Here is a 27,102-nt window from a genome sequence, read left to right as displayed (position 1 = left end):
TACCAGTGGCGGCTGGTAACTAGAGCACTAGAGCATAGATAGGGCTACACATGCACACTCGCTGCAGCCGGAGCGCGTGCCGCACAGTTTCACTGAGGGTGGCTTAACACAAAATGACCCCCCCACACACATAATGTGATGACGGGCCCATGAGTCTCCTATATCTCACAGATATTCATTGACTTCGGTTGAATGGGGTCCCCTCAAGGGGTGGGGGACCTCTGCCCCTCAGGGACTATATGGGGTCTGTCTTACACCCCGGTTCACGGCGTGAATTGGAAAAGTGGGGAAAGTTGCTTAAGAGGAAAACCAGCAGAACGTTGAGTCTTATTTATGAGGCCTTAGCGGCACACTGAGCCACTGGAGCATCATTTATTTCATGCTCCGGTCGCCCATGTGCCGGCCCATATTTACATTTGCCATGCAAAACCACCTTGCGTGGCTTTTCATGACCTTGTGAATATGGACAACATTCACTCTTAACACTGTGAGAAAGGAGTGTTCCATGGGTGATGCTGTGGATGCTCCCATGCAGCAGCCTTGGAATCTGAAGGAATCTGACACATTCACAGATTTAAAAGTCTGTCAGAGCATCAGATTCCTACGTCACCTCAGGGGTCACATTAAAGTGATGCAACTGGGAGAAATAACATTATTTCTCCCTGTTTTGCCTCTTTCTATGGGTGCTCTATTCTTCAGCGCTCATACAAAAAGAAAAACGCCTTTAATGATTGTTTATCTGCAGGAAGGTTCCATCCAGCACATAAACAATCATCTCTGCACTACAGCCTCAGTCTTTTAGAAGGGACAAGGGCTGGGTTTTCAGACTAAGGAGTGCTGGAAAATAGTGAATGGTAGTTTTAAGGTTAAACAGGTGCAAAAAGGTGAGGTCAGAAGAGAAAGACAGTAATGTAAATGTTGATGATAGAAATTAGAGAACAAAGTGAGATACGGGGGAATGAAGCAAAGGACACAAATGGCGAGGTTTGAAAAGGATGTGTGTAGAACTATGAAAGAGGGGTTTGAGGATACTGTGAGGAGAAAGAAGGTTACGAACATAGGGGCATGTCAATGACCATAAATTATTTTTAGGCTTGGGTTATTATCATAGGATATAGCTGTGGGCAGTTTGCCTAAACAAGGTGTTTTGTCTGGGTGTTATCATGGGGATTGTCAGTGCTTTCAATGAAATAGTTGGCTGTAGCGGGGGTGGGTCTGAGAAAGAAGCCACAAGAAGGATTAGTAGAAAAGACAAGGTAAAAGGATAGTCTAGAGAATGGTTGCACAGGAGCGGAGAAAGATTGGCATTTTTCATTACAGTAGCATGGATTGTGCTTTGAGGCATTATGAGGAGGGGACAACTAGGTTAAAGGGTGATTTTATAGCTGCTTCTCGCTTTTGCAAGGCTGCCAACAGGTTTTCTCTTAATTCCTCAGATACTGTTAAAGATTGCACTTTGAACAGGATAGAGTTTAATGAAAATGGAGTGCAACATCGGAGGTTTGGTTTGAAACAGGGCAATAGATGGGGAGGTTGAATTAAGGTGTGTTGAAGTAATACTGACTAGGGTAGATGTTGGAAATTGGTGAAAGTGGGCGTTTGATAGAGACCAATAAGGGGACATCAGAACTTGATGCTTGAACAATGCAAGGACTAGGCATACTATGCAGATGAGGAGAACATCAATGCAAGTGAAGCTGCTGTTAAAGGGAGCATGCTGATGTCTACTGTAACGTGGCCTGGCAGTCGTACACCAGTCTGGTTGGTAGTTTACTGAAGATCAAGATGGTTTTTGGTGGGTATGATATGGGATTGTGATTTGGTTTGTAGGGCTTGTGGAATGACAGGTTAGGATTGCAGTGCATGGAATGTGGGACAACCTGTGGCATCTAGGAAGTTACTATGGAAGGTGGCCTTATGGCTGTATTGCAAAAAGGAAGAAGGGTTTTAGAGGTTAATATGCCAGGTAGCAAAGAAGGGTAAAGTGAGGTAGGATGCAGTTGCCTGAAAATGTAGCAGTTCAACAGCGTGGTTCTTGGCAGTGTTGATGATAGTGCATCTGGTGGTGTAATGTGTAAAGTAAGTGTGTTTGGGGAATTCTAATCCACAGCAGAAGACCTGGCTTGGATCATGTGATGGCTAGGCATTGGAAAGGCAGTTTTAGGATGGGCAGAAGGAGAGGGGTCATTTTAGCACTTAGGGGGCAATGTAAAGGTTGTGTTTTTTGGGTGGGGCATGACTGAGAGTATGTGTTAGTGGTTGAGTGTCTGGAGAATGATGTCCAGGTTTTGTCACTATTTGGAAACTGTCAGGTGACAGAAATCTTGCCATGTTGTTAGCAAAGAAAATGTGAAAGCCTAAGTAGGGGTACACTATGGACAGGAGTGCAACTAGTGCTGCAAAGTGGAGCTAAAGGGACATGCACTTTTTGCAAGAGACAGAAGATCATAGGAAAGACCACATTATTGCATGAAATAGGGACTGGTTTTTAGTGTTGCTTTTCAGAGATGTTTTGAAGTATAGAAGAGGTAAATGTTTCTGAGAGAACAATTTGGAAGGCACTACTTGGAAGCAACAGATGAAGCCAAGGGACTCTAGAGGCCGCTTAAAGGAGAAATGGTGGAATGAACTAGGAATGAAAGTTATGGTAGGCTAGAAGAGAATCAAAGTAGTAGGAATATTGGAGTATTCTTTATTCTCTCTCCTACAAGCTTTATGCAGAACATATACCTAAGGACAGAGGCAAACATTTGAAGCAGCGAATATGTACACATTAGTGGGTAGATAATCAGATAAGAAAATAGACTAGGGATGAGTCAGAAGACTCCTGGTCTGGAATTCTGTAAGATGTGTTTCAATTGAGAGCAAAGTGGAAGAAAAAGAGATAGGTTATGAGGCATTAGTAGCAACCGCATAATGAATTACATATGAGGAGGAGCAGAGGAATTGTGTTTGTGGTGAATCTAGGGGGTGAGATTGTTGCAACAGTAAGGGGTTATTAGATGACTGCTGATAAAATTAGAAGATAAATTGAGGACAGGCCTTGTGTAGAGGGTTTCATGTTAGTGTTGACAGGGGGCTCAGCTCATTGCATTCTATGTATTGTAGTGGGGACAGTAGTTTAGGATATAGCATGAGGAGTTGGTCCACATTTTTATAAGTAGAGGGTAAAGATAAGTGTATTAGTTTGCAATGGTGAGGTTAGTCAGTGTATGTATTATGAAGGAGCAGTTTCTGATGTTGTGGTGAATGATTAGGGTACCTCAGTTGTAGATGAATGAGACAGAGTAAAACAGCGGAGAGAAGAGAAGAAGAAGTTGATAGGGGGTGAAAAGTAGGGAGTACATGGGGAAGGGGCGTGGGTAGGGGAAGAGGGGGTGGGAGAGTGGGGAGTGGAGGGGAGGGTGGGAGAATGAGTGAGTGAATACATGAATGACAGAGTGATCAGATGATCTTGGTTAAATAGACGAGTGAGACATAGAATTGTCTAGTTTGCACCAGAGTTCACCCTTCTTCATTGGTGTTGTTTTCAAGTAAACGTTTAGTGAGTTACAGGCAGTTCTTCTTAATTGGACCCGTTTCTACCATGTGTGGGGGGGATAGTTTGGATAAGTCTTTCATTCATTGAGGATAACTCAAGCCAGGCCAGTTGTGCCTAGAATGTCCCATAGGACATAGTCCTCTTTGTTTAATGCCTGTTTGATGCCAGTGGGGAGGATGTCCAGCGTAATAGAGGCTAAAGGCCAGAGGCTAAAGTAGGAATCCACTTTACATGGAGTATTTGAGATATTGTATTACTGATGTCGTACCAGAATGTTTTGGTGGAGGTGCACTCCATTGTCATGTCTTTTAAGTCTCATGTTTCCTTCTCTCAGCTCCTGCATGTGTCGGAAGATCAGAGGCCTAGTTTATAAAGTTTGGCCGTATTCCAGTGGGCCATATTGGCAATCCAGTTTCTGCTTTGTATTAGTGATGGGGTTAGTATGTTGGAAGTGAGGTTACTCCAGGTATAGGGCCAGTCTAGTGAGACCTCTGGATTATTCTTGGAGTCTGATAGTAGAGTTTTACACTTGTCTTGTGTTAGTTTATTTAGTGAGGTTTTTGTGGGGATAGGTGGGAGTACAATTAGGAAGCTTGAAGACCACCATTGGTAAATTTGTCTAATGTGTTGGTTATGTCAGGGGGTAGAGGTTCATGTTCAGCTATAACTGATTTTATTTTAAGGAAATTGTAAAAGTCTAGGTTGTTTAGGTCAAATTTATCTTTAATTTGAGAGAATGGTATGGGTTCTGGGGGGAGCAATATCTCTCACCAGGAGAAGATCTTTTTCTACCCATTTCTCTATATGCATCATTCTCCCTTCGAGTTTTAAGTTTTCATTGTGCCATAGATAGGCTAGACGTGAGTGTTTAGTTTTGTTGGGCACTCTGTTGACAATTTTTCGGAGAGCCTGTGCTGTGCTGGATAGAATGTTTAGAAAGTGGTGTGTTCATTTTTTTGACGGTTAGAAAAGAAGTGAGGGATAAGGGCTTAGTGAGGGTGGTTTCAATAGCGAGCTATGGTGGCGAGAGGTTGGTGGTGGATAGGATCCAGTGGCTCCCCTGTTGCGCTAGGAAAGCATGTTGGTATCTGGAGTACTCAGGTAAGTTTGGGACACTGAGTTTCTTAGTAAGCCTCAGTGTCTTTCGGGCAATTCTGGGTTATTTACTTTTCCACAGGAATTCGGTAAGTAGCATGTCTATTTCAGTAAAAAAGGTGTCTGAGAGGTCTATAGAGGACTTGCTGATTAAAAAGTTAATGAGAGGAGTAATCATCATCTAGATAGATTCTATTCTACCCCATGAAGTAATGAACCCGATTGACCATTTGTCTAAGCTATCTTTGATGTTATGTAACGTCTTTTTCCCATTGAGTCTTTAAGGTTAAGGGTGAACCATATACCCTGGTATTTTATTTTATCTGGGGCCCATTTGAGTCCGTAGGGGCTGATGTGTGAGCTGTTGCAGTACACATTGAGAGGAAGAACCTGTGTCTTTTCCTTATTGAAGCAGCAGCCCGACATCTTAGAGTAGTCATTGATGGTGAATATGATGTGCGGCAAGGCTGAGTCTGCTTGGGTAGTAAAACACAGAACGTCACCTGCATAGGCGACTAGCTATTGTGGGCATGTTGAGAAAGAAATACCAGGTATGAATGGATCTTCTCCAATCAATGTAATTAGGGGTTCTAGAATTAGTAGAAATAGTAGGGGGAAAAGAGGGCATCCTTGTCTGGTTCCTAGTTGGAGGTAAATGGGATTGGACAATTTTCCATTGATGTTTATTCTAGCTTTCGGTTCTCTGTATAGAGCAAGGATCATTTTTGAGAGAGAAGGGCCAAATTTTAAGGGGGTGAGTGAGGCTTGGAGGAAGGCCCTTAGCAAAGGCCTTTTCTGCATTTAACGCTATTGCGCATGTTTGTTGGAGCAGGAGGTTGCCTATTTTAGTCACTTGGCTAAAAAGTCCGATATTATCTGTGCTGAATCTTCCTTTGATTAAAATCCTGATTGACAGGGATGTTTTATGTTTTTGAGAATGGCCTTATTTCTGAGGGATAGGATCTTTGTGTACATTTTGCAGTCTGTGTTTATGAGGGATATTGGTCAGTAGTGCTTGGGATTGGATGGGTCTTTCCCTTCTTTGAGTATAACAATTATGGCTGTCTCCACGTTGAAGACCTCCACTGAACCAGTGGAGGGGAAGTGTGCGAATAAGTCTTCTAAGGGAGTGATTAGGGAAGTACCCTAAGTTTGATAGAATGACGCTGGGAGCCCATCTAGGCCTGGAGCCTTCTTGGCTTTCGTTGTTTTGATTGCGTTTATGATTTCTTTGCGAGAAAGCGTTTTTTCTTCTGATTCTTTTGTTGATTCATCTATCTTAGTTACATTAATTTTGTTGAGCTAGTTTAAGCATATGTCATATGATGTGTTATTACTTTTGGAGTAGAGGGTATGGTAGGATTTTACAAAGGTATTTAGGATGCCCTTGTCATTTGTGGATGTGATGCCATGTTTGTTGGTCTTAGAGGTTATTCTTGTCTTCTGTCACATCTGTTTTAAATAAGACACAAGTATTTTGCAAGCTTTCTTACATCCACAGAAGTTGATGCCTTATAATTTTTGGACTATGAGGTGGGCTTTGTTACGCAGAATCTTGCATTCATACTTGAGTTTAATTAGATTGTTTAATTGAGTTTTGTCTTTGGTGCATTTGAGAGCTTTCTCCAATGCTTTTATTTTTAGTTCTAGCTGGTCAAAGGTTTTGTTGCCTAGTTTGTTTTTCTTTGACATAAGTTTAATCACGTGCCCATGGATAGTGCATTTCAGGGCATCCCAGATGATTTGTGCATTTGGAACAGAAGACCTATTGAGTTCTATGTATTCATCAATCTCTTTTTTATTATTTCCTTGAAGGAGGGTTCCTTCATGAGGCGGCAGTTCATTCTCCATGCTTTTTTTCCTGAAGTATTGCAAGTGATATTGTAGAGTAATGAAATACAGGCATGATCTGAGACTAGGATTGGTTCAATGGTTGGGAAAGAGGTGGCTATGACGTGAATTTATTCAATTAGGATCTGATTGATGCAAGACAATGTATTGTGCAGATGGGAGGAAAAATTAGTAATTTTTCCCTGTGGGATTGAATTGTTTCCATATGTCTTTAAGTTTAAGAGAATTGCAGGTTTAGCATTTGTTTATGGGATTTGTGGGGTTTAAATTGACATGCAGAATTCCTGTCAGGAGTGGCGTCCCAGGGTCTATTGCAATAAATCTGTCATTGGGTTGAAGGCAATTTTAAAAATCTGATTAAACCAGAGCAGGTTGAAGGTCGTCATTGAAGATGAGAAGCAAAATCTTACTATTGGTTAGGGTTAACCGTAGAATGTTTGGTTTATTGTTAGGTAATTTGTAGGTTAGTAGGTGCTAGTTAATTTAGTTAAGGTTTTGTAGTTTGCTGACCACTTTATTTATTCTGTCTCCGTTTGAAGAAGTGGAACCAACTCAAACAAATATTTCAGCCTTTTATAGGTAATATGGAAGAAGGAGCTTGTACGCCCATGTGTAGATCCTGTATTAGCGTGTCTCACCTTAATGGTTTCTTATCTTAGTTTATTAGGGGACACATTAGAGCTTTGATAGACCTTTTGACTGCGTGTAGAGTAGGTACCACCATAAGACTCAGTTTCAGTACCAATCAATAGCGATAAAATCAATAATATTAATAATCTGGGGAGTCAGTGATTTCCACACACCATGACCCCTAGGCCATGAATAACCACACCTTTATGTAAAAGTTAGAATGTTTATTTCCCTATATTAATAATGCTAATATCACACAACCTAGTCTCAAAATCAAATGATACACATACAGAAACAATACTGGTTGACCGAATCTTCTAAAGAATCTCAATTTAATTAAAGCGTTGATCACTACACATTCTAAAGTTACAGTACAAATCAATAGCAAGAATAACTGTGCAATAGAAATATCATACATTTGGAGTCAGCAAAGAAAATACATCAATTGTTGTAAATATTTAGCAAGCATCATCAGTGAGTCTCCTAACTAACCATCTGATTAGATTAGCATGTTGGGCTTCATGCAAAACAATTTAGTTACCACAAATTTGGAAAAACATCTAACTATGGCTCTATTAAAATTAGCGGTTGGTACCTAAAGACAAAAGCTAATAAACATGGCAATCAGAAACATCGTCTTATACCTTGCCTCAGTATTGTCCAGCAAGCTGCGACAGTCTTCGTCAATTGAACATCTGTTCGGTCAGCATGGCATCGGGATTCAGCAATAATGTTCAAGATAGAAATATCTCAGGAACAGACATAATGGAATTTCGCTTCTCTGCAACAAAGTTAGAAAAAATGGGGGTCGCTCCTCTCAGTGCAGTCTGGTTAAGTTAGATTCCCTAAAACCTCTTCCCACATTGCTATTGGTCAAAGAATCGTACATTCCTGTTTAGTCCATTGAAAGTAGAACCTCACATCTAAGATATAACTAAACTGTCTTTCACATGTCAATGATTGGCTCCTCTTCTCCCGCTCCCGTCGTTGGGCTTGTCAGGCAACAAATTTGTATCGGCTTATTCAGACAGTGCATCCATTGTTAGTTCTTAGGAACATCGCCTTTACACACATTAAGTTTTACAAAGTATCAATAGCTTGTACAACATATTCTATCAAGCAGTTCTCCTGGGAAAGAAATGTAGTTACTAGCATTCGGTCAATGAAATGGAAAATTACAAATCTAATTCTCTAAGCAGCCATTTTATGTGATTCACCTAAGAAATGCAACTTGACACGAGGCCATACAACTAGGGCCCAAGACATCGCTAAATTAAAGCCTATGATTAATAAAGTAAATACAAAATACTTGACCATTAATATAACATACTTCTACATTAATCTGAACATGAGTGTAACGATTTATATTAATAAGCAGTTAATGAGGACACTTTGTGATTATTGATGGTCACTCAAGTCGGCACATTTTCAGAGTTGTGTATTATTTCTCTATCTTAATTAATTTTCTATTCAAATTTAACATTCAGAATACGTGAATATTCGTTAGTAAAACTTCAGCATTAACAATCCCATGGGTCGATCAGAGTTCTGCAGCATTATAGGAAGAACATGAATTGGGTCTTGTTTAGGCCATTTGTGGGCAGCCTTGATTATCGTATGTTACTAAGGGCCTGATTGATACTTTTTTAGTGCCACATTTGCATCATTTTTTTACGCAAAAGTGGCACAAACTTACAAAATTCAATTATATTTTGTAGTTTGTGCCTCTTTTGCGTAAAAAAATAACGCAAGTGCAGTGCTAAAAAGTATAAATCAAGCCCTAAATGAGTAGAAACTTAGTGAAAGTTAGTAGTAAGGATTTGTGTTAAGTGGTAGCCATTCCTTCACAGTTTTTAAGAAGTCATTTTCAGGTCTTGGATTTCCACCACGTAGAAGTCCAGTTCATAGGGTCTTTAAAAAGGATGGTTTTGTCATTGTAAGTTGTTTTTATTAGTGCAGGATCAAGAAATGATAATTATATTGACAGATCTTTCTAAGTTTTTCTTTGGGAAAGGAACGACTTTCTTTTCTTGTTAGTGTCTTCAGAGTAATCTTGAGAGATACCAATGGAGGCACCTTGCCACTTGCCTCTTAATTCTCTATATTTTCTTCACCTGTGTGAATGGCTTCAGTATGTGAGTAGCGCAGACGTCTGAAAATGAGAACTCGTGGAGCTTTGCTGTTGGCGGGCTTATTTGTGGGCACTCTGGGTGCGTGGTTATTTCAAAGTCCTTGTCTAAGTTTATATTGAGTTCTTGGGGGATCCATTTTTCAATGAAGGTTGCACAGGAAGGAGCTTGGTATTTGCTGCTTTGAGGAAGTCCAAAACTGCACAAGTTTGCCTTGTATTTCTATCTTTGAGTTCGGTGATGTTCCTTCCCAGTCGAGCCAGTCTCGCAGTGGCAGTTGATAAAGTTTTAGATGAGTTGTGTTTGTGGTTTTCCAGGAGGTTTATCTGTGCAGTTTGGAGTCTGCCATTTTGAAAGCGGACGTTACTGTATACTTTACGTTGTGTGCACCTATTGGGATTTCTGTAGGCCTTGAGATGCTTGATGGAGGCGCTGAATGTTAGGAGGTAGGGTGAGGTGCAAAATTTGGTATCCTTCCTGGGTTAGTATCACTTAAATAACTTCATATGGTGCCGCAAGGCAGAATGTTGAATAGCAAGGTACAGCACTTTGGAGTGTAAGGGATTACTCTCAGGCACTTCCTGTTTGTAATTTGGGTTGCTGTTGAGGTGGAGAAATTCAGGATCCCAATGTGTGTAATTTAGAAGTGAGAAAGTTCTGGAGCATGCTTTAGAGAGAGCTGTATTAAATAGGGGGGGCGTCTTAGGGTCAGGCATAGGATGGGAGGGTCTGTGCCATATTTGAGGTCGATAGGATAGTTTTGTATATTGTAGGTTCCTAGCATTATAGACCGTTGTAGAGTAGTGCTACTAAGTGCTCACCTCTAGGGGTAGGATGTTCATACTGATGCTGGTGTAGTCGAGTAGAGATTCATCCACGTGGAGTCCTCATGTAGGCCATTTTAGTGTCAGGCATTGAGAGGCAGCTTCTGGATCACTTGGTTATAAGAGGTGTTTCCCTTGAAATGTTTTCACCAAAAGTGGGTCGCTGAAAGCATCACTCCTTTTTATATGATGGGCACTGTTCAAAGTGTCTTTGGAGGCGGTGTATCAGCAGAGTGTGCCGTTTTTGTCCCTCTGCACTGCAGAGCTGTCCAGTTAGGCAGCCATTTTCCTCAGGCGTAGCCACCTCTCCATTTGTGCATGCTTTTTAACCTTAAAATGGTGAACAAATAGTAGAGGGAAGGGGTGAAGAGGAATGTCAAAGCTGGAAAGGAGTGGGGCACAAAAATACCACAGGGGAGAATCTTTTCTGGGTGGCAGGTTTGTGACAAATTTTAGGTGGCTTGGCCCGGACCTTACACCGACAAGCCAGCTTTGGAGGTGGAGGGTTGATGGTATTTCAGAATGAATAAATAAGAGTTAGGGAGCTCAAGAGGACCAAACAAGGCACTATTATGAGAAAAGAAGAAAAAGAAGTTAGAAGAATAAGTTGGGCAGCAAAGGTTTGTTAAGGGGACTGTGAGCAGTTTAAATGGTTGGGTATTTTTCCCTGAGGGAGGTTTTAATGTTGAATTGGTTGTTAGTTGTTCCCTTGTACTATGAAGGCCAGCGGTGGCTGGCAGGTCTTAAATATGGTGGGGTGCAATGGCGTCAAACTCACCATATATGCAGCTCTCCCCACCATCCATGAGCAGGAACGGAAGGGCTTCCTTCCTGCTTAGTAGAACAGGATTCGAACAATTCTGTTTTTTAGCATGAGAGGAGCGCCAGGGCTGGTGGGAACAAGCTAAGCCAGAACTCTTTTTTAGGCTCGGGGTCTGTGCCAGCATTCCCCCGGCTGTTTGACAGCCCTGAGATTGCTGGGTCTACAGTGCACATGTCCGTAGCTAGACAGCCGGCCAACCCAACATGTGCACCGTAAGGGGCAGCAGTCATCCTGCATTTGCAGGATGGAGCCCCACACCCTGCCCTCAGCCTTGCGCAGTACACAATGCGAGCGTGAGGGCAAACTAAAATAGCATTATTATGCCATTTTATTTATTTGTTTGTTTGCTGTGTTCGCAGCAGGCGGGAAGATATTTCTCTGCTCCTTAGGAGGAACTGTCCCTGAGGAAAGCCCTTATTTTACTCTGTAGATATTTGCCAGGGTATGGCTTGCTAATGGAGGCTTTTTAATTAAACCAGTCTTCTTCACACTCTTGCACTGCTTTTTGTGATTGTAATATCCCTTCCTATTACAATGGATGGGCAGTGCAGATGGGGATGTGGGTATGAGAGGACAGTTGAAAAGGTGCAAAAACCTTGCGAAGAAGGACAAGTAGAACAGGGGCATCAATAAGAAAAAATGACCTCAGTCCTAGTAGTACACTTTGCAGCATCCTGGTAAAAATATTCAAAACATGCACAGCCCAAATAGGTCTGTAGCAGATGAGATGCACAATACCACAAAAATCACAAAAGTCCAGTTTGAGTGGTTCAAGTGACAAAGGCACTGGAAGAAAGGCAACATTGATCCAAGGATTGTCTATTGTTCCCAGTAGTGCACCAGCCATGACCTCCAGGGAATCACCCTGAAGGCTACACAGTGTTCTGGTGATGCATGATGTGGTGGTGTGGTAAGAACAACTGAAATCATATTAAATACAGGATAGATTTCCAATGGCTAGCTGAGAAAAAGAGCAAAGGGGATGGCAGAATAAATGAAAGAAGATAAATGAAGGATTTCTAGAGTAACATGGTCAGCAGGATAAATTTCATTAGAGGAGTCTGTTCAACATACTTCTTTTGAAACAGTAGGGCATCAGTATCAAACATCATGGGTTTCAACCCCAATGTAAATGTTTCAGCCCACTTTCTCACCTTTCATTAGTGCGTTATAGACCTTCTTATTCAATAAAGTTATTCTACTGCATTTGATATGTTTGAAATATCAAAAGTGGTGAAAGACCTGATCAGCTTTCACAGGAAGTCCTACATAGACTGTTCAAAGCAAGGCAACACAATTGTGAAATATATTGAGCATCTCTTGTAGCAATATATTCAGTGTTTTTATTTATGGAACAAATATGAAATCATTGAACTAATTCAAGATGTGGTGTTCTACCTGCGTAAATCCCTTTTCCGTAAGAATGTTTGATAAAAAATGGTGGATTATTGAATAATAATAAATTTGTAGTGTAATCCCTTTCATGAAGTAACAACCTGGCATCTATTTGACCCGACAATTTATTGGCTGAAATAAGCTGCTTAGATTTGAATAAATAAAAGCGTAGTATGGTCTATCTAGAAAGTGTCTAAGTATGTGTCTTATTGGTATTCAGAGTAGGTCATAAAAGTAATGAAGGCATGGAATTCTCTTTATTTGTGCCTACTGTTCAAAATTCTTTGGGCTTCAAAAATCAAATAGAAATCTGGCACTTCTTTTGTTGTGCGAAAGTAGCTCAATGGTCTGGAATGGCAGGTTCCTTTTATTACTAAGTGTTCATATGATGGTCTACATGGTCTTAACAAATGAAAATTAAATGTAGAATAAAATAAGTGAAAACAGAATGTGTGTAAGGTTGAAGCCATACATAGAACCTAAATGGATCTACTCAGCCTCCTATGCTGGAATGGTTCTTTGAATTTGAGAGAATACCATTAACTTTCATGATCCACGAGCAGGAACAGAAGTGCTTCCTTCCTACTCAGGGGTTAGTGATTCCAACAATCCTGTTTTTAGAATAAGAGCATCTCCAGGGTTGGTAGGATCAGTACATTTGTTACCTCATTGAGTATAGGTTTGTGTGTTTTTAGGGCTAAATAGATACCCATTATTGCTATTCGATACCATATGAAATATTGATGCTGCTCTTGGTGGCTGCTAAAAAGACAAATGATCATTACCCAAAGTTATTGTAAGACCAATTGACATGTCTTGCTTTTTCCTTTAGATTGACCAGCCAGTCTTGGGAATGCCGTCCAGGGATTATTATTTTAATGGAGGAAATTATCAAAGGGTAAGTAAGTGCTGTAGGCTACTTTGGTACAGCTATGCTATAGAAAGGAGACAAATGCCCTCCAATCATCAAACAACGCTAAGTGCAGTGGAAATTTGGTGGATTAAACAAAATATATATAGAACTGTAATACAGTTTTTATGCAGAACTACACCTTCTCCATTTAATTTTAGGTGTAGGCCAGTGATGCTGTTGAACTTCTGTAAGTCAACCACTCAATAGACCGGGACAGGCATTTGGAATTACCATATGCTGCCAAAATATGACTTGCTTAGTTGAATGAATTCGAAATCACCTACCCAACCACAACATTATTTTGACCCATGCTGAGGGAAGTTTGGGGAAAACTGGAATAGGAATGAGATAGCAATTTCATAGCCTTTGTAAAAAGGTGTGCTTAGCCAAGGAGCTTAAGTCTGATTAGAAAATAGGGAACGCAAAACACAAATGTACCCCTCCCCATGTCAATTGCCAGGTAACAGAGTCCTCATACCATTCACAGTTATCTTCAAATCAACCTACTATATACTTACAAGCATGGGATGAGACCAATGATGTGTAACACCATTTAAAGGCAGTATATTTTAACTGCAGTTACAAATCCACAGCCCTATTCTCTCATTATTTGAGGCATAGCAATATCTGTCCACTATGTGTGTGTTTTCAGTAGACATAGAAATGATTTAGGACTATAATGAAACTGAACTATCTGGAAAATCTATAAAGTTTACATTTTGTTAACTTTTGGAAACACAATATCAACTAAGTACATTTCCTACTTTGTCTTGTTTGATTAGGCACAAACGTATTTTGCCTTGTGGTAAGTATTTTCCAGCAATGCAGGAGCTTTGCTTGGGAGAAGGTGAACGTAAAGCAGGCAATTTTGTAACTTTTGAAAAGGAAAGTACTCATCATTTATGGGTGAAACTATGAATTGAATGTCACTTAACATCCATAGCTTTGCATCTGTCCCTCCAGCAATATATAACCATAACTAATTATCAGAAACTAACAAACCCTATTTCTGATCATCCTCACCCATGTTGAGGACCATGTGCATCACAATGGCTCAAACATTCCTATATATTCTCCATGTTGCACAATATCTAACATAAGTGATAACTAACTTTTACCATGTGTTAGACCTGGTATTCTTAGGGTGGTCTTGCTCCAGACTGTTTGCCTTTCACCTCCTGTTTTAGCTGTATCTTTTTGTTGGCCTTAGGACGCTGAACACTTTACCCCTGCTACCCAGTGCTATAGTGTGTGTGCTTCTCCTCTAGTCATGATAACATTGGTGTATCCACAATTGTCATATTTAATTTACTTCTATGTCCCTTGTAAAGTGGTATACCATATAACCAGGGTCTGTAAATTAAATGCTCCTACTGATTGTGCCACCCACTTAAGTAGCCCTGTAAACTTGTCTCAGGCCTGCCATTGCAGAACCTGTGTGTGCAGTTTCACTGCCACTTTGACTTGGCATTTAAACTCTCCTGCCACGCCTTAAACTCCCCTTTTCTTACATATACGTCAATCATTAAGGTAGGCCCTAGGTAGCCCATAGGGCAGAGTGCCATGTAAGTAAAAGAAAGAACATGTACTTTGTAAGTTTTACCTGTCCTGGTAATGAAAAAACTCATTTTCATTACTGTGAGGCCTGCTCCTTTCATTGGCCAGCATTGGGAATTCTTTAACATACTTTTAAGTTGACATTGTTGATCAGAAAGGAGTAGCTGCATCATGTTTTATATCATTGAAATGGTAATGATAAATCCTCTTTACTGCTAAAGTCAGATTCATTATTACTATTTTAGAAATGGCAGTGGGCATTTCTGTACTCCCACCCCCTGTGTGCCTACAACCTGTCTCCAATGCGTGTCTGACATGGGCTAGGTGACAGTTACATTTGTACATTCCCTTCAGACACCCACAACATAGGGTACTCTTCTGCATACTTATGGGTCTTCTGGAGGGGGGCGGTTTGGGAAGGGCTCACACTTACACTTCAAAGGGTAGTGGCCTGAGCCCACACATTGGGGCTGATTACCTCCCACTGATAGTCTGGAGCCAGGTCTGGGCTGAAAGGAGGATCTGTGTACTTCAGAGAGATCCTTTTAATGTCATCCTCTGCATCAAAAGCATTTTGGGGTAAAAGTAATGGGTCTCTGACCCCATTAAATTAGATCACTACTGGACTTGGGAAGACCTCTGCTGGAGTAAAGACTGCTGTGCTGCAAGGCCTGGACTGAATTGCTTCTCTGCATTGCTGCACTGCCCTGCTGGTCTCTGCCCTCCTGAGGACAAGGAAAGACCCATCCTGCTGAACTAGAGTGTCTCAGGGAGCTTTCTGGCTTGCCCCCTCTTCTTCTGCAGTCTCAGGGAAATCAAAGACTGCTTGCAACTCTCCTGATGCTGCTTGACTCTGCCATCTGTGAGTCCTACCTGTGCCTGAGGTGCCCCTCTGTAGTCCTGGGTCTCAAAAGTGGGTTTTGCAGCTGAAATCTTCAAAAAACAATTAATCGCTCTGAGTTTGGCAGAAAAATCAACGCATTTAATCTTCACAGGCGACTCAGTAGCTCCCTGATGACATCAGATTCACACAACGGCATGGCCTGATGACGATGTGCTGCAGGGCCCGCTGATGACTCATCGCTCCGAGTGCAGCACAGAAAAGACTGCATGGCATACACTCTCCTAGAGCCCATCGACGATGCATCGCCCCGAGTGCAGCAGTAAAAGCGATGCATCATGCCTTCGATGACGATGCTTTGCTTCACCAAAGGTACTGTTTCATGGGAGCGCCCAAGTTGGCGGGCGGCTAGGTCATGTTTCCTCATCTCTCTGTCCTCTGCCACTGATTGCTGTATCTAATGACCTTCCTGCCGGAAACTTCTTGCCCTCAAACCCGTCCCCGAACAGTGGTGGTGACACTGTGGCTTCTATAATGCCATAGACGCTCTTCTTGGCTCAGGACAAGCCAGATGCCAGAAAGGTTCCTGGGGAGTGTGGCACCCAAGAGATGCAAGATGGTGGGTGCAGGCCAAGACAAACCAGAGATGCACCTCTTGGGCAGGCGGGAATCCCTGTAATGCTTCACTAGACCCGACAGCAGAGGGGCTATTGTGGCGGACCCTGGAAGGTGGGGGTGAGTTGGGCCACTGTCTGTGCCGACCCCCCAGGCACACTTGAAACTCTGCAGCATTTTGGCTTCCACTCAGGAAAGCTGATTAGCCCAGCAATGTCATCTGGATTCTGCACCATCGGTGAGCACCCCTAGAGACCGCAAGTGCTGGGGTCCTGAGAACTGGGGGCATCTCCCTGGTTCCTCCTGGGTTGACGGGTAGGCCTACACTGCCTGGGACCTTCTGAGCAATGGGTTGCGGCCTACATCCTGCCTAGAACCTGCCCAAAGACACAGATTCGGAGGAGGGGGGACCCGCTGGACGTTTTCTCTCCCTGTGGTTGCGCCCGGTCCCTATATCAAGTGCCTGTCCTCATCTGGTTTGGTCTCTGGTCTATCCTGCCTACAGTGCTGGTGAGTGAGGGTGTAATCATCTCGACATGGGGCTAACGGATCAACTATTGGGTGTCACTTGACTTGATCCCTGCTGCACTTGCCTGCAGTTGCGGCCTGCTGCTAACGGGCAGAGGCTGCGCTCCCATTGCTTCCCTCCCACAACAACTACACCCACAGAGCAGACCATACCTATGGTCTGGGAACTGTGCAGTGTGAAAACTACAGAAAAAGACCTCCGCCAGTGTGGATGATTTCCCCACATATCTCCACTGCTGCCCCTAAGGGGCTGCACTGTGGCAGTGAATGAAACCATCCCCTCCCGGACGTCACCCTTGACTGAGGGGGTAAGTGGCCATCCAAAGAGGGGGACTCTGTGTGTTTGGGTGCATCTGTGCATGTTTGCAGAGGGGGTGCTGAATGCGTGCGTGCGTGTGTGTATGTACGCGTGAATGGGGTGTCTGTGTTGATGAATGGGATTGAGTGGGTGTGTCTGTGTGCATGTATGGGTATGCTGAATTGGTGTGTATGTATATGCATGCGTGTGTGAAGGGGTGTGGGGGGTGTGAGTGTGTGGACTGGTGAGGGGGGATGTGTACATGTATGGGGACATGTGTGTGTGTGTGTGCCAGGGACAGGAATGAAGATTCCTGTCGCTGGGTGCAAAACCGCCAGGGTCTTCGTGGCCGGGTAGCCACCACAGAAAGCCTGCCATTTTATAGCCCCATAATCCAGACAGCAGGCTGAGGCCTGCCGCAGGGCTGGAGGTGCTTCCTGCTAGCTGCGGCAGTGCAACTGCACCGGCGGGCCTGGCGGGGTTGGGGAGGCTTGGCATCTGCTAAGCCTCACAACTCTTATTTTTAGCAGTCCTTACCGCCGGCTCCACAGCGGTAGGGCTGCCACTGTGAGGCTGGCAGTCTCATGACCGCCATCCTAGTAACGAGGAGCCTGAGTCTGATGTTGGCGGTTAACAGGGAGAAGAGTAAAGACACAGACTGATATTTTAAGCTATATGAATGACTGGAGGCATCAAGGAATGGGATAGAGCAAGTAAAGGCAGCATTGGATGGGTCACTATGTGCCACAGTTTTGGAAACCTGGAGGGCCATTGCAATGAATCCAAAAAAGCGATCCTGACATGTTGTGGAATTCCAAATTAAAGATTATTGCCCTACTGTTTGGAATACACAATACTATGCCAGTGCCAAATGTCCTTACCCAACCATTGAGGACAAATGGGAATATGGACCAGTTATTTTAAAGACGGGCATAATACCTTCATAATGTTAGTGATAACAGAAACAGTAGTCAGTTTATATGTGGACTCACTATGTTGAACTTTCTTTATCTGTTTTCAGTATATCTCTTGTGATTTACATCGTTTATCTTTGTGTGCAGTTAGAGATGCTTCTGCCTCAGGTATTCAGGTTAAAAAAACTCCAAGCACCACACCTTTGCTTAGCATAAACCACTGTGGCCATTTCTGTACATTCAAAATTCATCTGCCCCGTATTTGGCCCCTGTTATTGTTGTGCCTGCAGTGGGTGGGCCATCCGAGTTAGCCCTGAAGCCCAGAGTCTGTGGTAGCTTAAATGTATATGCAAATTATCTGGTGGAAATATTCAGGAGATTCCCAGGATTCTTATAACAATACCTCAAATATGAGACTATAGGATCGTGTGCAGTCTTCACCTGTTTATCTATGAAAACCTCAAACATTATGCTAGAGTCACCCTCTTGTTCTCGGTTACTGTTACATGTTCCCATCGTTGCTTTGGTTGCCAGACAACCCCATGCATCAGTGGTGCCAGTGATGACCTATCCAAACAAAGGTTGTTTCTAGTTGTTCAAGATAGGGAGGCATCAGTTAAGTGTAATGAGGGCTACCGTAACAGCCCAGTGGGAGGTTTCTTACCATCAGTGATTCAACTTGGTTTCCATGCATGCCTTGATGTGGGCATAGAAATATCTGTTTGAGCACCCTAATGGCAGCCTTGTTAGTATTTTTTTACAGAAATATGTGCTTGGTTGTACCTCTTTTTCAGTAACTACCACCCTATGGTCAGTTACTATCATCTGTGCTTTCAGGACATATCCACTGATACTTTAAGGTAGAATTGGTAGTTTATAGGTGATAGAAATATCATGTAGAGACGTGGTTGTGTATGAGTGTGTGCACACACACTTGTGTGTGTGTGAGAGTGTGTTCATATGGTCTACTCATCTACCTGCAAATATTTGTAATATATTTGTCTTCATATGATTACAGAAACTCTACCCAGTGCCAGAATGGATGCAGCATGACATGAAAGTAGAAAGCATTTAGAGTATGTGATGAAGTGTAGCTTGGCATCACATGCCAACTAGACGTTGATGCTGACATATCCTTATCCTTTCTGGCTAAAGTAGACAAAAGGGTGGCTCAAGGGATCTTTGATGGTTATCTCTGTGCCTTCAGTGGCCTCTTTTAGGAGGAGTAAGCCACCAATATTCTAGAAGTGGTGTTGCCATTTCTGGTTTTGTATCCAGATAAGGTGATATGGCAAGTCACATTGAGCCTGATTTCAACAATTAATTGCCGTAGATCATTGCAAATAAACGATTATAGGATCAATTTTGCCATCAATAGACAGTCTTGAATCGCACATAACAGATCAGTCCTCACTTCCATGGTAAGAGGTGTTTTTTTCTTGTGTGGAGTTGTAATGGGTTAGCGAGTGGGATTTTTAATGCATTCCTAGACAGGTCAGTGTAGTTCCGGATTGAGGTCTTGCATCTGGACCTTTATTTACTATTTGTTGTTATCCTAAGGGAATAACGGCACTACTGTAAGTGAGTGGTCTTTTTTGGTACATATTGTTATGCTTTAGCATAGTCAGTAGTGTGCATCTTCTTCCATGTGCTGAAAGGCTAATTGCATTGGCAAGCTTCTAGTAGTGACAGCAGGTGAGTGACCACAGGCAGTTATTTGGTTGATGTATTTAATTGTAATACCTTTCTACCTCTGACCTAAGTGCTATTGTGTTTGCTTTGTTGATTACTGCCATGGTTACCCTCTTTGTGTTATTTTTGCAAAAATAATAAGACAACATATTGTAGAACATATGTTTGTGCATTAGGAGGTTTTCTTCGAAAATTCTCTTTTAGATGTTTATCTTTTGGTGAGTGGGTATGAGAAATATGTTTATGCAAGTTTTACGTTTTGCTGTTGTCTGTCAGTAACACTGCATATGTGCGACTTCGTTTTTTGTCTAACATGCTTCTTTAGGGGTCGCATTTGGTTACGATAGACTTGTACCATGTTCTCTCATTATTTGGTGAGTGACAAGAATATTGTTTAAAAGATGTAGAGGTTCATGAATATTTTGTCAAAATGTCATCAATACAAAAAATCAAGGATGTTGAAAGTAAGAATATTGTTTTTTTCATGTATGTAATACTGTTTTCAACAATATTGATATGTACATAATTTTGTTCAATTTAGTTGTATGATATATTGTTTTGAAATTAATCTAATACACATTGCTTAATATATTCATTTGCTGTGTTAGTATTATCGATACAATTGCTTTAATTTTTTAGAATAGTTTGAAATTTTTTTTGTGTAATTATTTTTTACATTTAATTAGTAACTCATCATTAAGTAACTGATTTCTGTGTTTGTAAGGGATTTGGGTCAGAATTTATTTGAATTAGAAATGTTTGTTTCTCCAAGAAATAGTTGCAAGGTAATTCAATATTTCTTTGGTAATCAATTATCAGAATTGTTTAACTAATTAATTATTATTTTAATAATTTAAGTATATTTTGTGATTTTTATGTATGTTATATTTTTCTCTTCTTTAATTACTAATGTATAATTCTGTAGTAGGTTTTTGGGTTAGGTAACATAACTTATTTAATTGATCATATGTTATGTAAGTTATGTAATGCATTTCAGTTGGTTGTTTCTTCATTGATAAGTGTATTTAATAATTAACTTTGCAAACTACATCTTTATATTTGTTATTTGTTGGCTTTAATTTGTTCTGTTTATCTACAATTTCACTGTTATCATTTTACTGATTTTTAGTTTTTGTTTTTTTCTTTAGCAGTAGGGAGGGAAAAGTACTTTTTTTAGATTTGTTATTGTGTTTTTGATTGTTTTTTCTTCAGCACTAGGGAGGGGAGTGTATTTATTTAAAATGTTCTTATTTTGTTTTTGATTTGTTACATTATTTTGTAATTATTTTTTCAATTACTATGTAGTTTATGTATAAAGCACACATTTTTATTTTGAGTATGTATTACTGATTTTATGTTGGTATGTATTTTTATTTTTTTATTTAAAACTTTCACTGCTTTTGCTTACATTAGAGTGGGAATAGTAAACCTGACCACCCCAAAAGTCCAACATTTTCCCTGCTTTTCCTTACTTTGGAGTGGGAAAAGTAAATCTGACCCCTACATAGTACAACGCTTTACCTGATTTTGCTTGAATGTGAAGTAGAATAGTCAATCTGACTCCTTTGTCAAGCACTTTTGCAAGTGTTGTTTAACTTTTGATTGTTAATGTTTTATATTTTATATGTTTTCTTTTGTTTTTTGTATTATGATCAAGCTTATAGGTAGATTTATCCCGTCCATAGGATTCACATAATAACGTACATTCACAAAGCCAGTGCAGACGACCTTGCGAAAGTAAAGTACTAACTACAAGGAATAACTGTGCATTGCAGTCCACATATGCATTGCAAATCAAAGTACACACATTGTAAACTCTAGCAAGCCACAAAGGAAAATAGGCACCAAATGTGCTTTCCCCTTTCCTTGTGGCTCCCAATGTAGTAAAGCAATGATTTGTGACTGAATTGGCAAGAGCAGGCAGCAAACATTCACAAAGAAGAAGCTATCTGTTTCGGATAACTTCCACAGTGCATATGCAAGCAGTGCTGTCTTTAGGTTGGTGTGCCTGGTGCTGCTGCACTGGATGCCAAGGCCAAAGAGGCACCCTCTACATGATAGGCTGAACCAAGTTAAAAACGACCTTTGTGCATCTGACAGTTTTCAGGGGATAATTCCAGCAGTATTGTTAATGCACTTGCCATTTGGCTAGCCGCAGTTTTGACTCATGATATAGTAGAATAGAGGGTCAATTCTCCGCCTGGAAAGCACCACAACAGATAACAATCAAATATGTTTTTTTAACACAGCTCAGTGGGTTATTGCTTTTGTTACAAAGATCTTTTGTTGCATGGAGTTCGTAACTTACAAACCTTTTCACTGTCATCAAACCTCTGCATGCAATTTGAAAGGTATAGGTTTAGAACGTTATTGTTTTTCTCCTATGTTTTGGTATTCTAAGGTTGCTAAAACAGGGTTCCTTTGGTAGCAATACAGTTTTATTAGTTTGACACCCCAATCATTGTGCTAGGTTTATGGGGCGGGGTTACAAACACTTTTCACCTAGTTTGCATCACAGAAGTGATGCAAACCTGGTGCAAAAGGTTGTTTTGGTGCTTACTTTCCAGTGCAAAACCTGAATTGTGTTGGACAGTAGCCCAATAGTAACACAAAGTTCCACTTTGCTTTATTTTATGTCAAGGAGACTTGCTATGGGTGATACATGCTCAGCCCCATGAACTCATCCATGAATTTGGAAGATAATACCATCTACTTTTGGTAGAAAGAGATTGACATAGAAATAACCAGCCTCCTCGAGACAAGTGTTGGGCAAAAAAGGTATTTTCTTCAAATCTTATCAACTTTGCATGTGTGCTGCATCATACAGCACACATACAAAGCAATAGACTATTAAACTTTGTCAAAGCATAGAATTCTGTGCTGAAGGGTACCCATCCAGTATAAAATCTAATCTTGACGTCACTCAATTACTTTTCCACTATGGTACAAGTGTGTGTGTCCTGGCGCAAGGCAGCCTCAGCTATGCCAGCACTAGAGGAGAAAGCAAAATAATCATATCTAACTAAATATGAGGCTGTTGTGCTCACTCTTTTTCAGTCAATGTGGTTGCTGCACATCTTTAAAACCTACTTAATCTGCCTCTTCGACAAAGCACTTTGAACATATATGGCCAGATTTACAAGGTCCTTGCGCCTCCTTGCACCACATTAGTGTCATTTTTGTTACACTAATATGGCATTAGGTAGGCATTTCTGACGCGCCATATTTACAAAGTAGTGTAATGCTAGCATTGCACCACTTTGTAACCCCTTACACCACATGCTGCCTGCGCCAGGCACAATGTATGTAAGGGGGGCGTTCCCCCGTAGGGATGATGCAAAAACTTGCTAAGTGAAATCTAGAAGATTTCAATGTGTCATTTTTTCAGTCATTTTCAAAACCTGCACATTGCTGGCGTTAAAGTGACGGGCCCGTAATAACCTATGGGACTCCCTAGTGCTTTGCTGGACTAGTACCATAATTAATGGCGCTAATCCAGCGAAGCACCACTATAGCGTCATAAATTCTGACGTTATCGTGCTAACGTGCGCCATGGTGTGTTGTATTGTAAATACAGTGCTCCCATGGGGACGTTAGGGGGACTAAGTGTGGCACAAGAAAAGTGGCGCACCAGATTGGATGCACCACTTTCTTGTAGATCTGGCCCATAATGCCTATGAGTATGGATGACATTTGACTCGTACACTTTGTAGTCCTCATTGACTTAAGTAATATTTCAAATACATTGATTTATACACTGATATGACTCATTGTCTCTGTATAATATATTTGTGATGTAAAGCGTTTTGACAGTCTACTTTGGAATAAGTAGTTCTGCTAAATAAATACCTGTGAGAGAGGGCTGAGGAGAGATGAGGGGCACCATTGGAGTGTAGAAGTGAGGGAATCCGTGAAGAAGGAGGTCATGGGGGAGGGGGTGCTAACAAAGATTGTTGCACCAGGTGCGCCCAATGCTAAAGTCAGCCCTGTATACAAGCTGAGTAAAACCTAAAGAAAATTGCCCAAGCTAAAGTTGGAAGTGAGCACTATGGGCCAGATGTACGTAGTAATCGTTTGCGATTACCAGGTACTGAATGTTTGTGATTCGCTGTTTAGCAATCGCAAACACTCATGTATTAATGTTTATGTTACATATTTTGCGGTTCGCAGTGGGTCACCAATAGACCTACCTTATGAATATTAATGAGGTAGGACTCAGTTTACAACCCATTTGGAATCGTGAAAATCACAGGGATGGTGGCCAGCTGGGGTCAGCAGACCACCATGACTGTGATTGTTTTTAAATAAAGCAATCCTTTTTTTAATGCAGCCTGTTTTCCTTAAAGGAAAATGGGTTGTGTTTGAAAAAAAATGAAAAGTTTTCTTTTAATATTTTAAGAGTAGGCAGTGGACCATGGGACCCTTCCCATTTGCGACTAAGTTATCACCTACTTGAAGTAAGCGGTAAAATGCTAACATTTTGCACCCGCATTTCAGTCACAAAACATTCACACATAGCACTGCAATTGGGTATTAGGAATGGGCGCCATAAACACGCTCCTTCCCAATACTGAATCGCAAACCAGATTTGCGATTTGGTAATAGGTTACTGAATCGCAGATAGGGCTTTGTACATTTAAAAAAGCCTTTTTTTATTCGCAATTCCATTGAGAACAAAATGAATTTCAGGCACCTAATTTTACTAAACTTTCTGCCAAGTATGCCAACAAGGGTGCCAGAATTAGAAAAACAGACAGACCTAGAAATAGCCTGAATCTGTTAAAATATTTAGGGCCTGATTACAAGTTTGCCAGTGGAACCACCAGACTGCAATGCTGGTGGTTCTAAAAAGACTGCCAAGCTGAAAGTCCCCAGACCGCCGTATTACAAGTTATACAGGCCAAACTGCTGACCCCCAAGCAAAAAAGGCACACCCGCCAGTGGTGCATCGGCTTGGATGCAGGCAATCTGACCTCCTGTGCTGTCAGTCACCAAGCACATTACAAACGCTTAGTCGGCATGATGGTCCCCTCGTGGCAGTCAGCCAATGGCGGTCGACCACCGTGGTTCACGGTCAGCAAAGTAACAGACAAGTGCATATTGGATGAATTCCACAACACATCTGGCACACATTGGCCAAGTTGACACACCTGCAAAGGACACTATAAAACACACCCCTTCACAGACCACAATCCTTTGAATTTCCACTGCAGCACAGCAAGACAGACCACACCTCTTGTTGTCAATTTTTTTGTCATAAGGCAGCCCCTTTTTCTCACATCCCATTTTAACCCTTCACACACATCGCCTCTTTTTTTCACAATATACACTTGTCTTGTTTAGTTAGTCACTGTCACCCTCTTTATTTTCCAGTCATGTCACGTGTCAAAACGCCACTATTTTCAGGGGATGAGTTGAAAGTCATGGTGGATGAAATCATTAGAGTAGAGAAACAATTGTTTGGAGCCCAAGTCCAGCATACTCCTCTCAGTAGGAAAATGGAAATGTGGGACAGGATAGTCGACATACTGAATGCTGTAGGCACCACCCTGTGACAAAGGAGAACATTAAGAAAAGGTGGAACGACCTCAAGAGCAAGGTATGTTCAATGGTTTTCAGGCACCAGCTCCAGGCCAAGAAGACTGTAGGTGGCCCTCCCAGTGCCCTGTTAATACTCTTTCTCTGGGAGGAGGAGTTCTTGGCTATTGCGCATCCTGAGGGCTTGACAGGAATACCTAGGGGAGTGGAGTCTGTGAAGTTGCAACACAAAAACTGTCACAACAAATTCAATGTCATGCATGTTCACAGCTTAGCTTTCGCACCTGTCTTGTTCATGTACCTCACCAACATTCAATACCCTGAGTATCTGAGATGTAACACTGTCAGTGTATATTATTGAACCCAACACCACAGTTACCAAGGCCCATCACATGCCATATGTTCAAAAGGTGCCTGTAAATCTCAAAATACCAAAAACACATTCTAGGATTCATGGTATGTCCCAAAATGCTCAAACCTAAATGCAGCCTGCACACAGATATGCAATACCAAATATTTTCAAGTGTTGGGGAGTAAAGGGATGACCTGACTGCAACTCCCAGCAGGCCCTGTTTCAGTAACTCCAAACACCAGCACAGTGGTCACTTGTCCAAATACCTCTGTTTGTGAACTCCCACAATAATTTTACTCACCTGGGGGGATACCATTTTTATAGTGTGTATACTAGAGAGAGTAACCTGACTGCAGCTCCCAGCAGGTCCTGTAACTCCAACCACCAGCCCAGTGGTCACTCGTCCAAATACCCTTGTCTGTGAACTCACAAATGAAGTTTACTTACCTGGGGATACCATTTGTCAAGTGTTGGGGCGTAATGAGAATGACCTGACTGCAACCCCAAGCGGGCTCTGTTTCAGTAACTCCAACCACCAGCCCAGTAGTCTCCTTTCTAAATAAACCTGTTTATGAACCCCCAAATTAAGTTTACTCACCAGGAGGGATGTCATTTGTATAGTGTGAATAGTAGAGAGAGTGACCTGACTGCAACTCCCAGCAGGCCTTGTTTCTGTAACTCTAACCACTAGCCCAGTGGTCACTCATCCAAATAACCCTGTTTGTGAACCGCCCAAATGAAGTTTAGTCACCTGGGGTGAATAACATTTGTCAAGTGTTGGGGAGTAGAGAGAGTGACCTGACTGAAACTCCCAGCAGGCCCTGTTTCAGTAACTCCAACCACCAGCCGAGTGGCCACTTGTCCAAATACCCATGTTTGTGAACTCCCAAATGAATTCTACTCACCTGGGAGGATACCATTTGTATAGTGTGTGCAGTAGAGAGAGTGGCCTGACTGCAATTCGCAGCAGGCACTGTTTCTCCAACCACCAGCCCTGTGGTCCCTTGTTCAAATACTTCTGTCTGTGAACTCCCAAATGAAGTGTACTCACCTAGGAGAATACCATTAGTCAAGTGTTTAAGAGTAGAGAGAGTGACCTGACTGCATCTCCTAGTAGGCCTTGTCTACTTACTTGTTACTCAGTAACTCAAGCCACCAGTCCAGTGGTCACTTATCCGAATACCACTGTTTGTGAACTCCCAAATGAAGTCTACTCACCTCAGAGGATACCATTTGTATAGTGTGTGTAGTAGAGAGAGTAACCTGACTGCAGCTCCCAGCAGGCCCCCTTTCAGTAACTCCAACCACCAGCCCAGTGGTCACTCGTTCAAATGCCCTGTCTGTGAACTCCCAAATGAAGTTTACTCACTTGGGGATACCATTTGTCAAGTGTTTAAGAGTAGAGAGAGTGACCTGACTGCATCTCCTAGTAGGCCTTGTTTCAGTAACTCCAACCATAAGCCCAGTGGTCACTTGTCCAAATACCCCTGTTTGTGAACTCCCAAATGCAGTCTACTCACCTGGGGGATACCATTTGTATAGTGTGTGCAGTAGAGAGAGTGACCT

At 41.8% G+C, this 27,102-nt stretch overlaps 1 protein-coding gene across 2 annotated transcripts in view; it reads left to right on the top strand.

Annotated features, from left to right (window-relative positions):
• MMEL1 (membrane metalloendopeptidase like 1) overlaps window positions 1-27,102 on the top strand; it is an 892,805-nt gene that overhangs the window by 737,128 nt on the left and 128,575 nt on the right. For both annotated transcript variants that reach the window (XM_069239922.1, XM_069239921.1), the window contains exon 8: window positions 13,121-13,186. In XM_069239922.1, coding sequence (XP_069096023.1) covers window positions 13,121-13,186 — 66 coding nt within the window. The remainder of the gene's footprint in view (window positions 1-13,120; window positions 13,187-27,102) is intronic.

Source organism: Pleurodeles waltl, chromosome 6 (genome assembly GCF_031143425.1).
Source record: "Pleurodeles waltl isolate 20211129_DDA chromosome 6, aPleWal1.hap1.20221129, whole genome shotgun sequence".
NCBI lineage: Eukaryota > Metazoa > Chordata > Amphibia > Caudata > Salamandridae > Pleurodeles > Pleurodeles waltl.
Note: the sequence above shows the minus strand (reverse complement) of the source record. Positions and strands in the feature narration are given on the sequence as shown.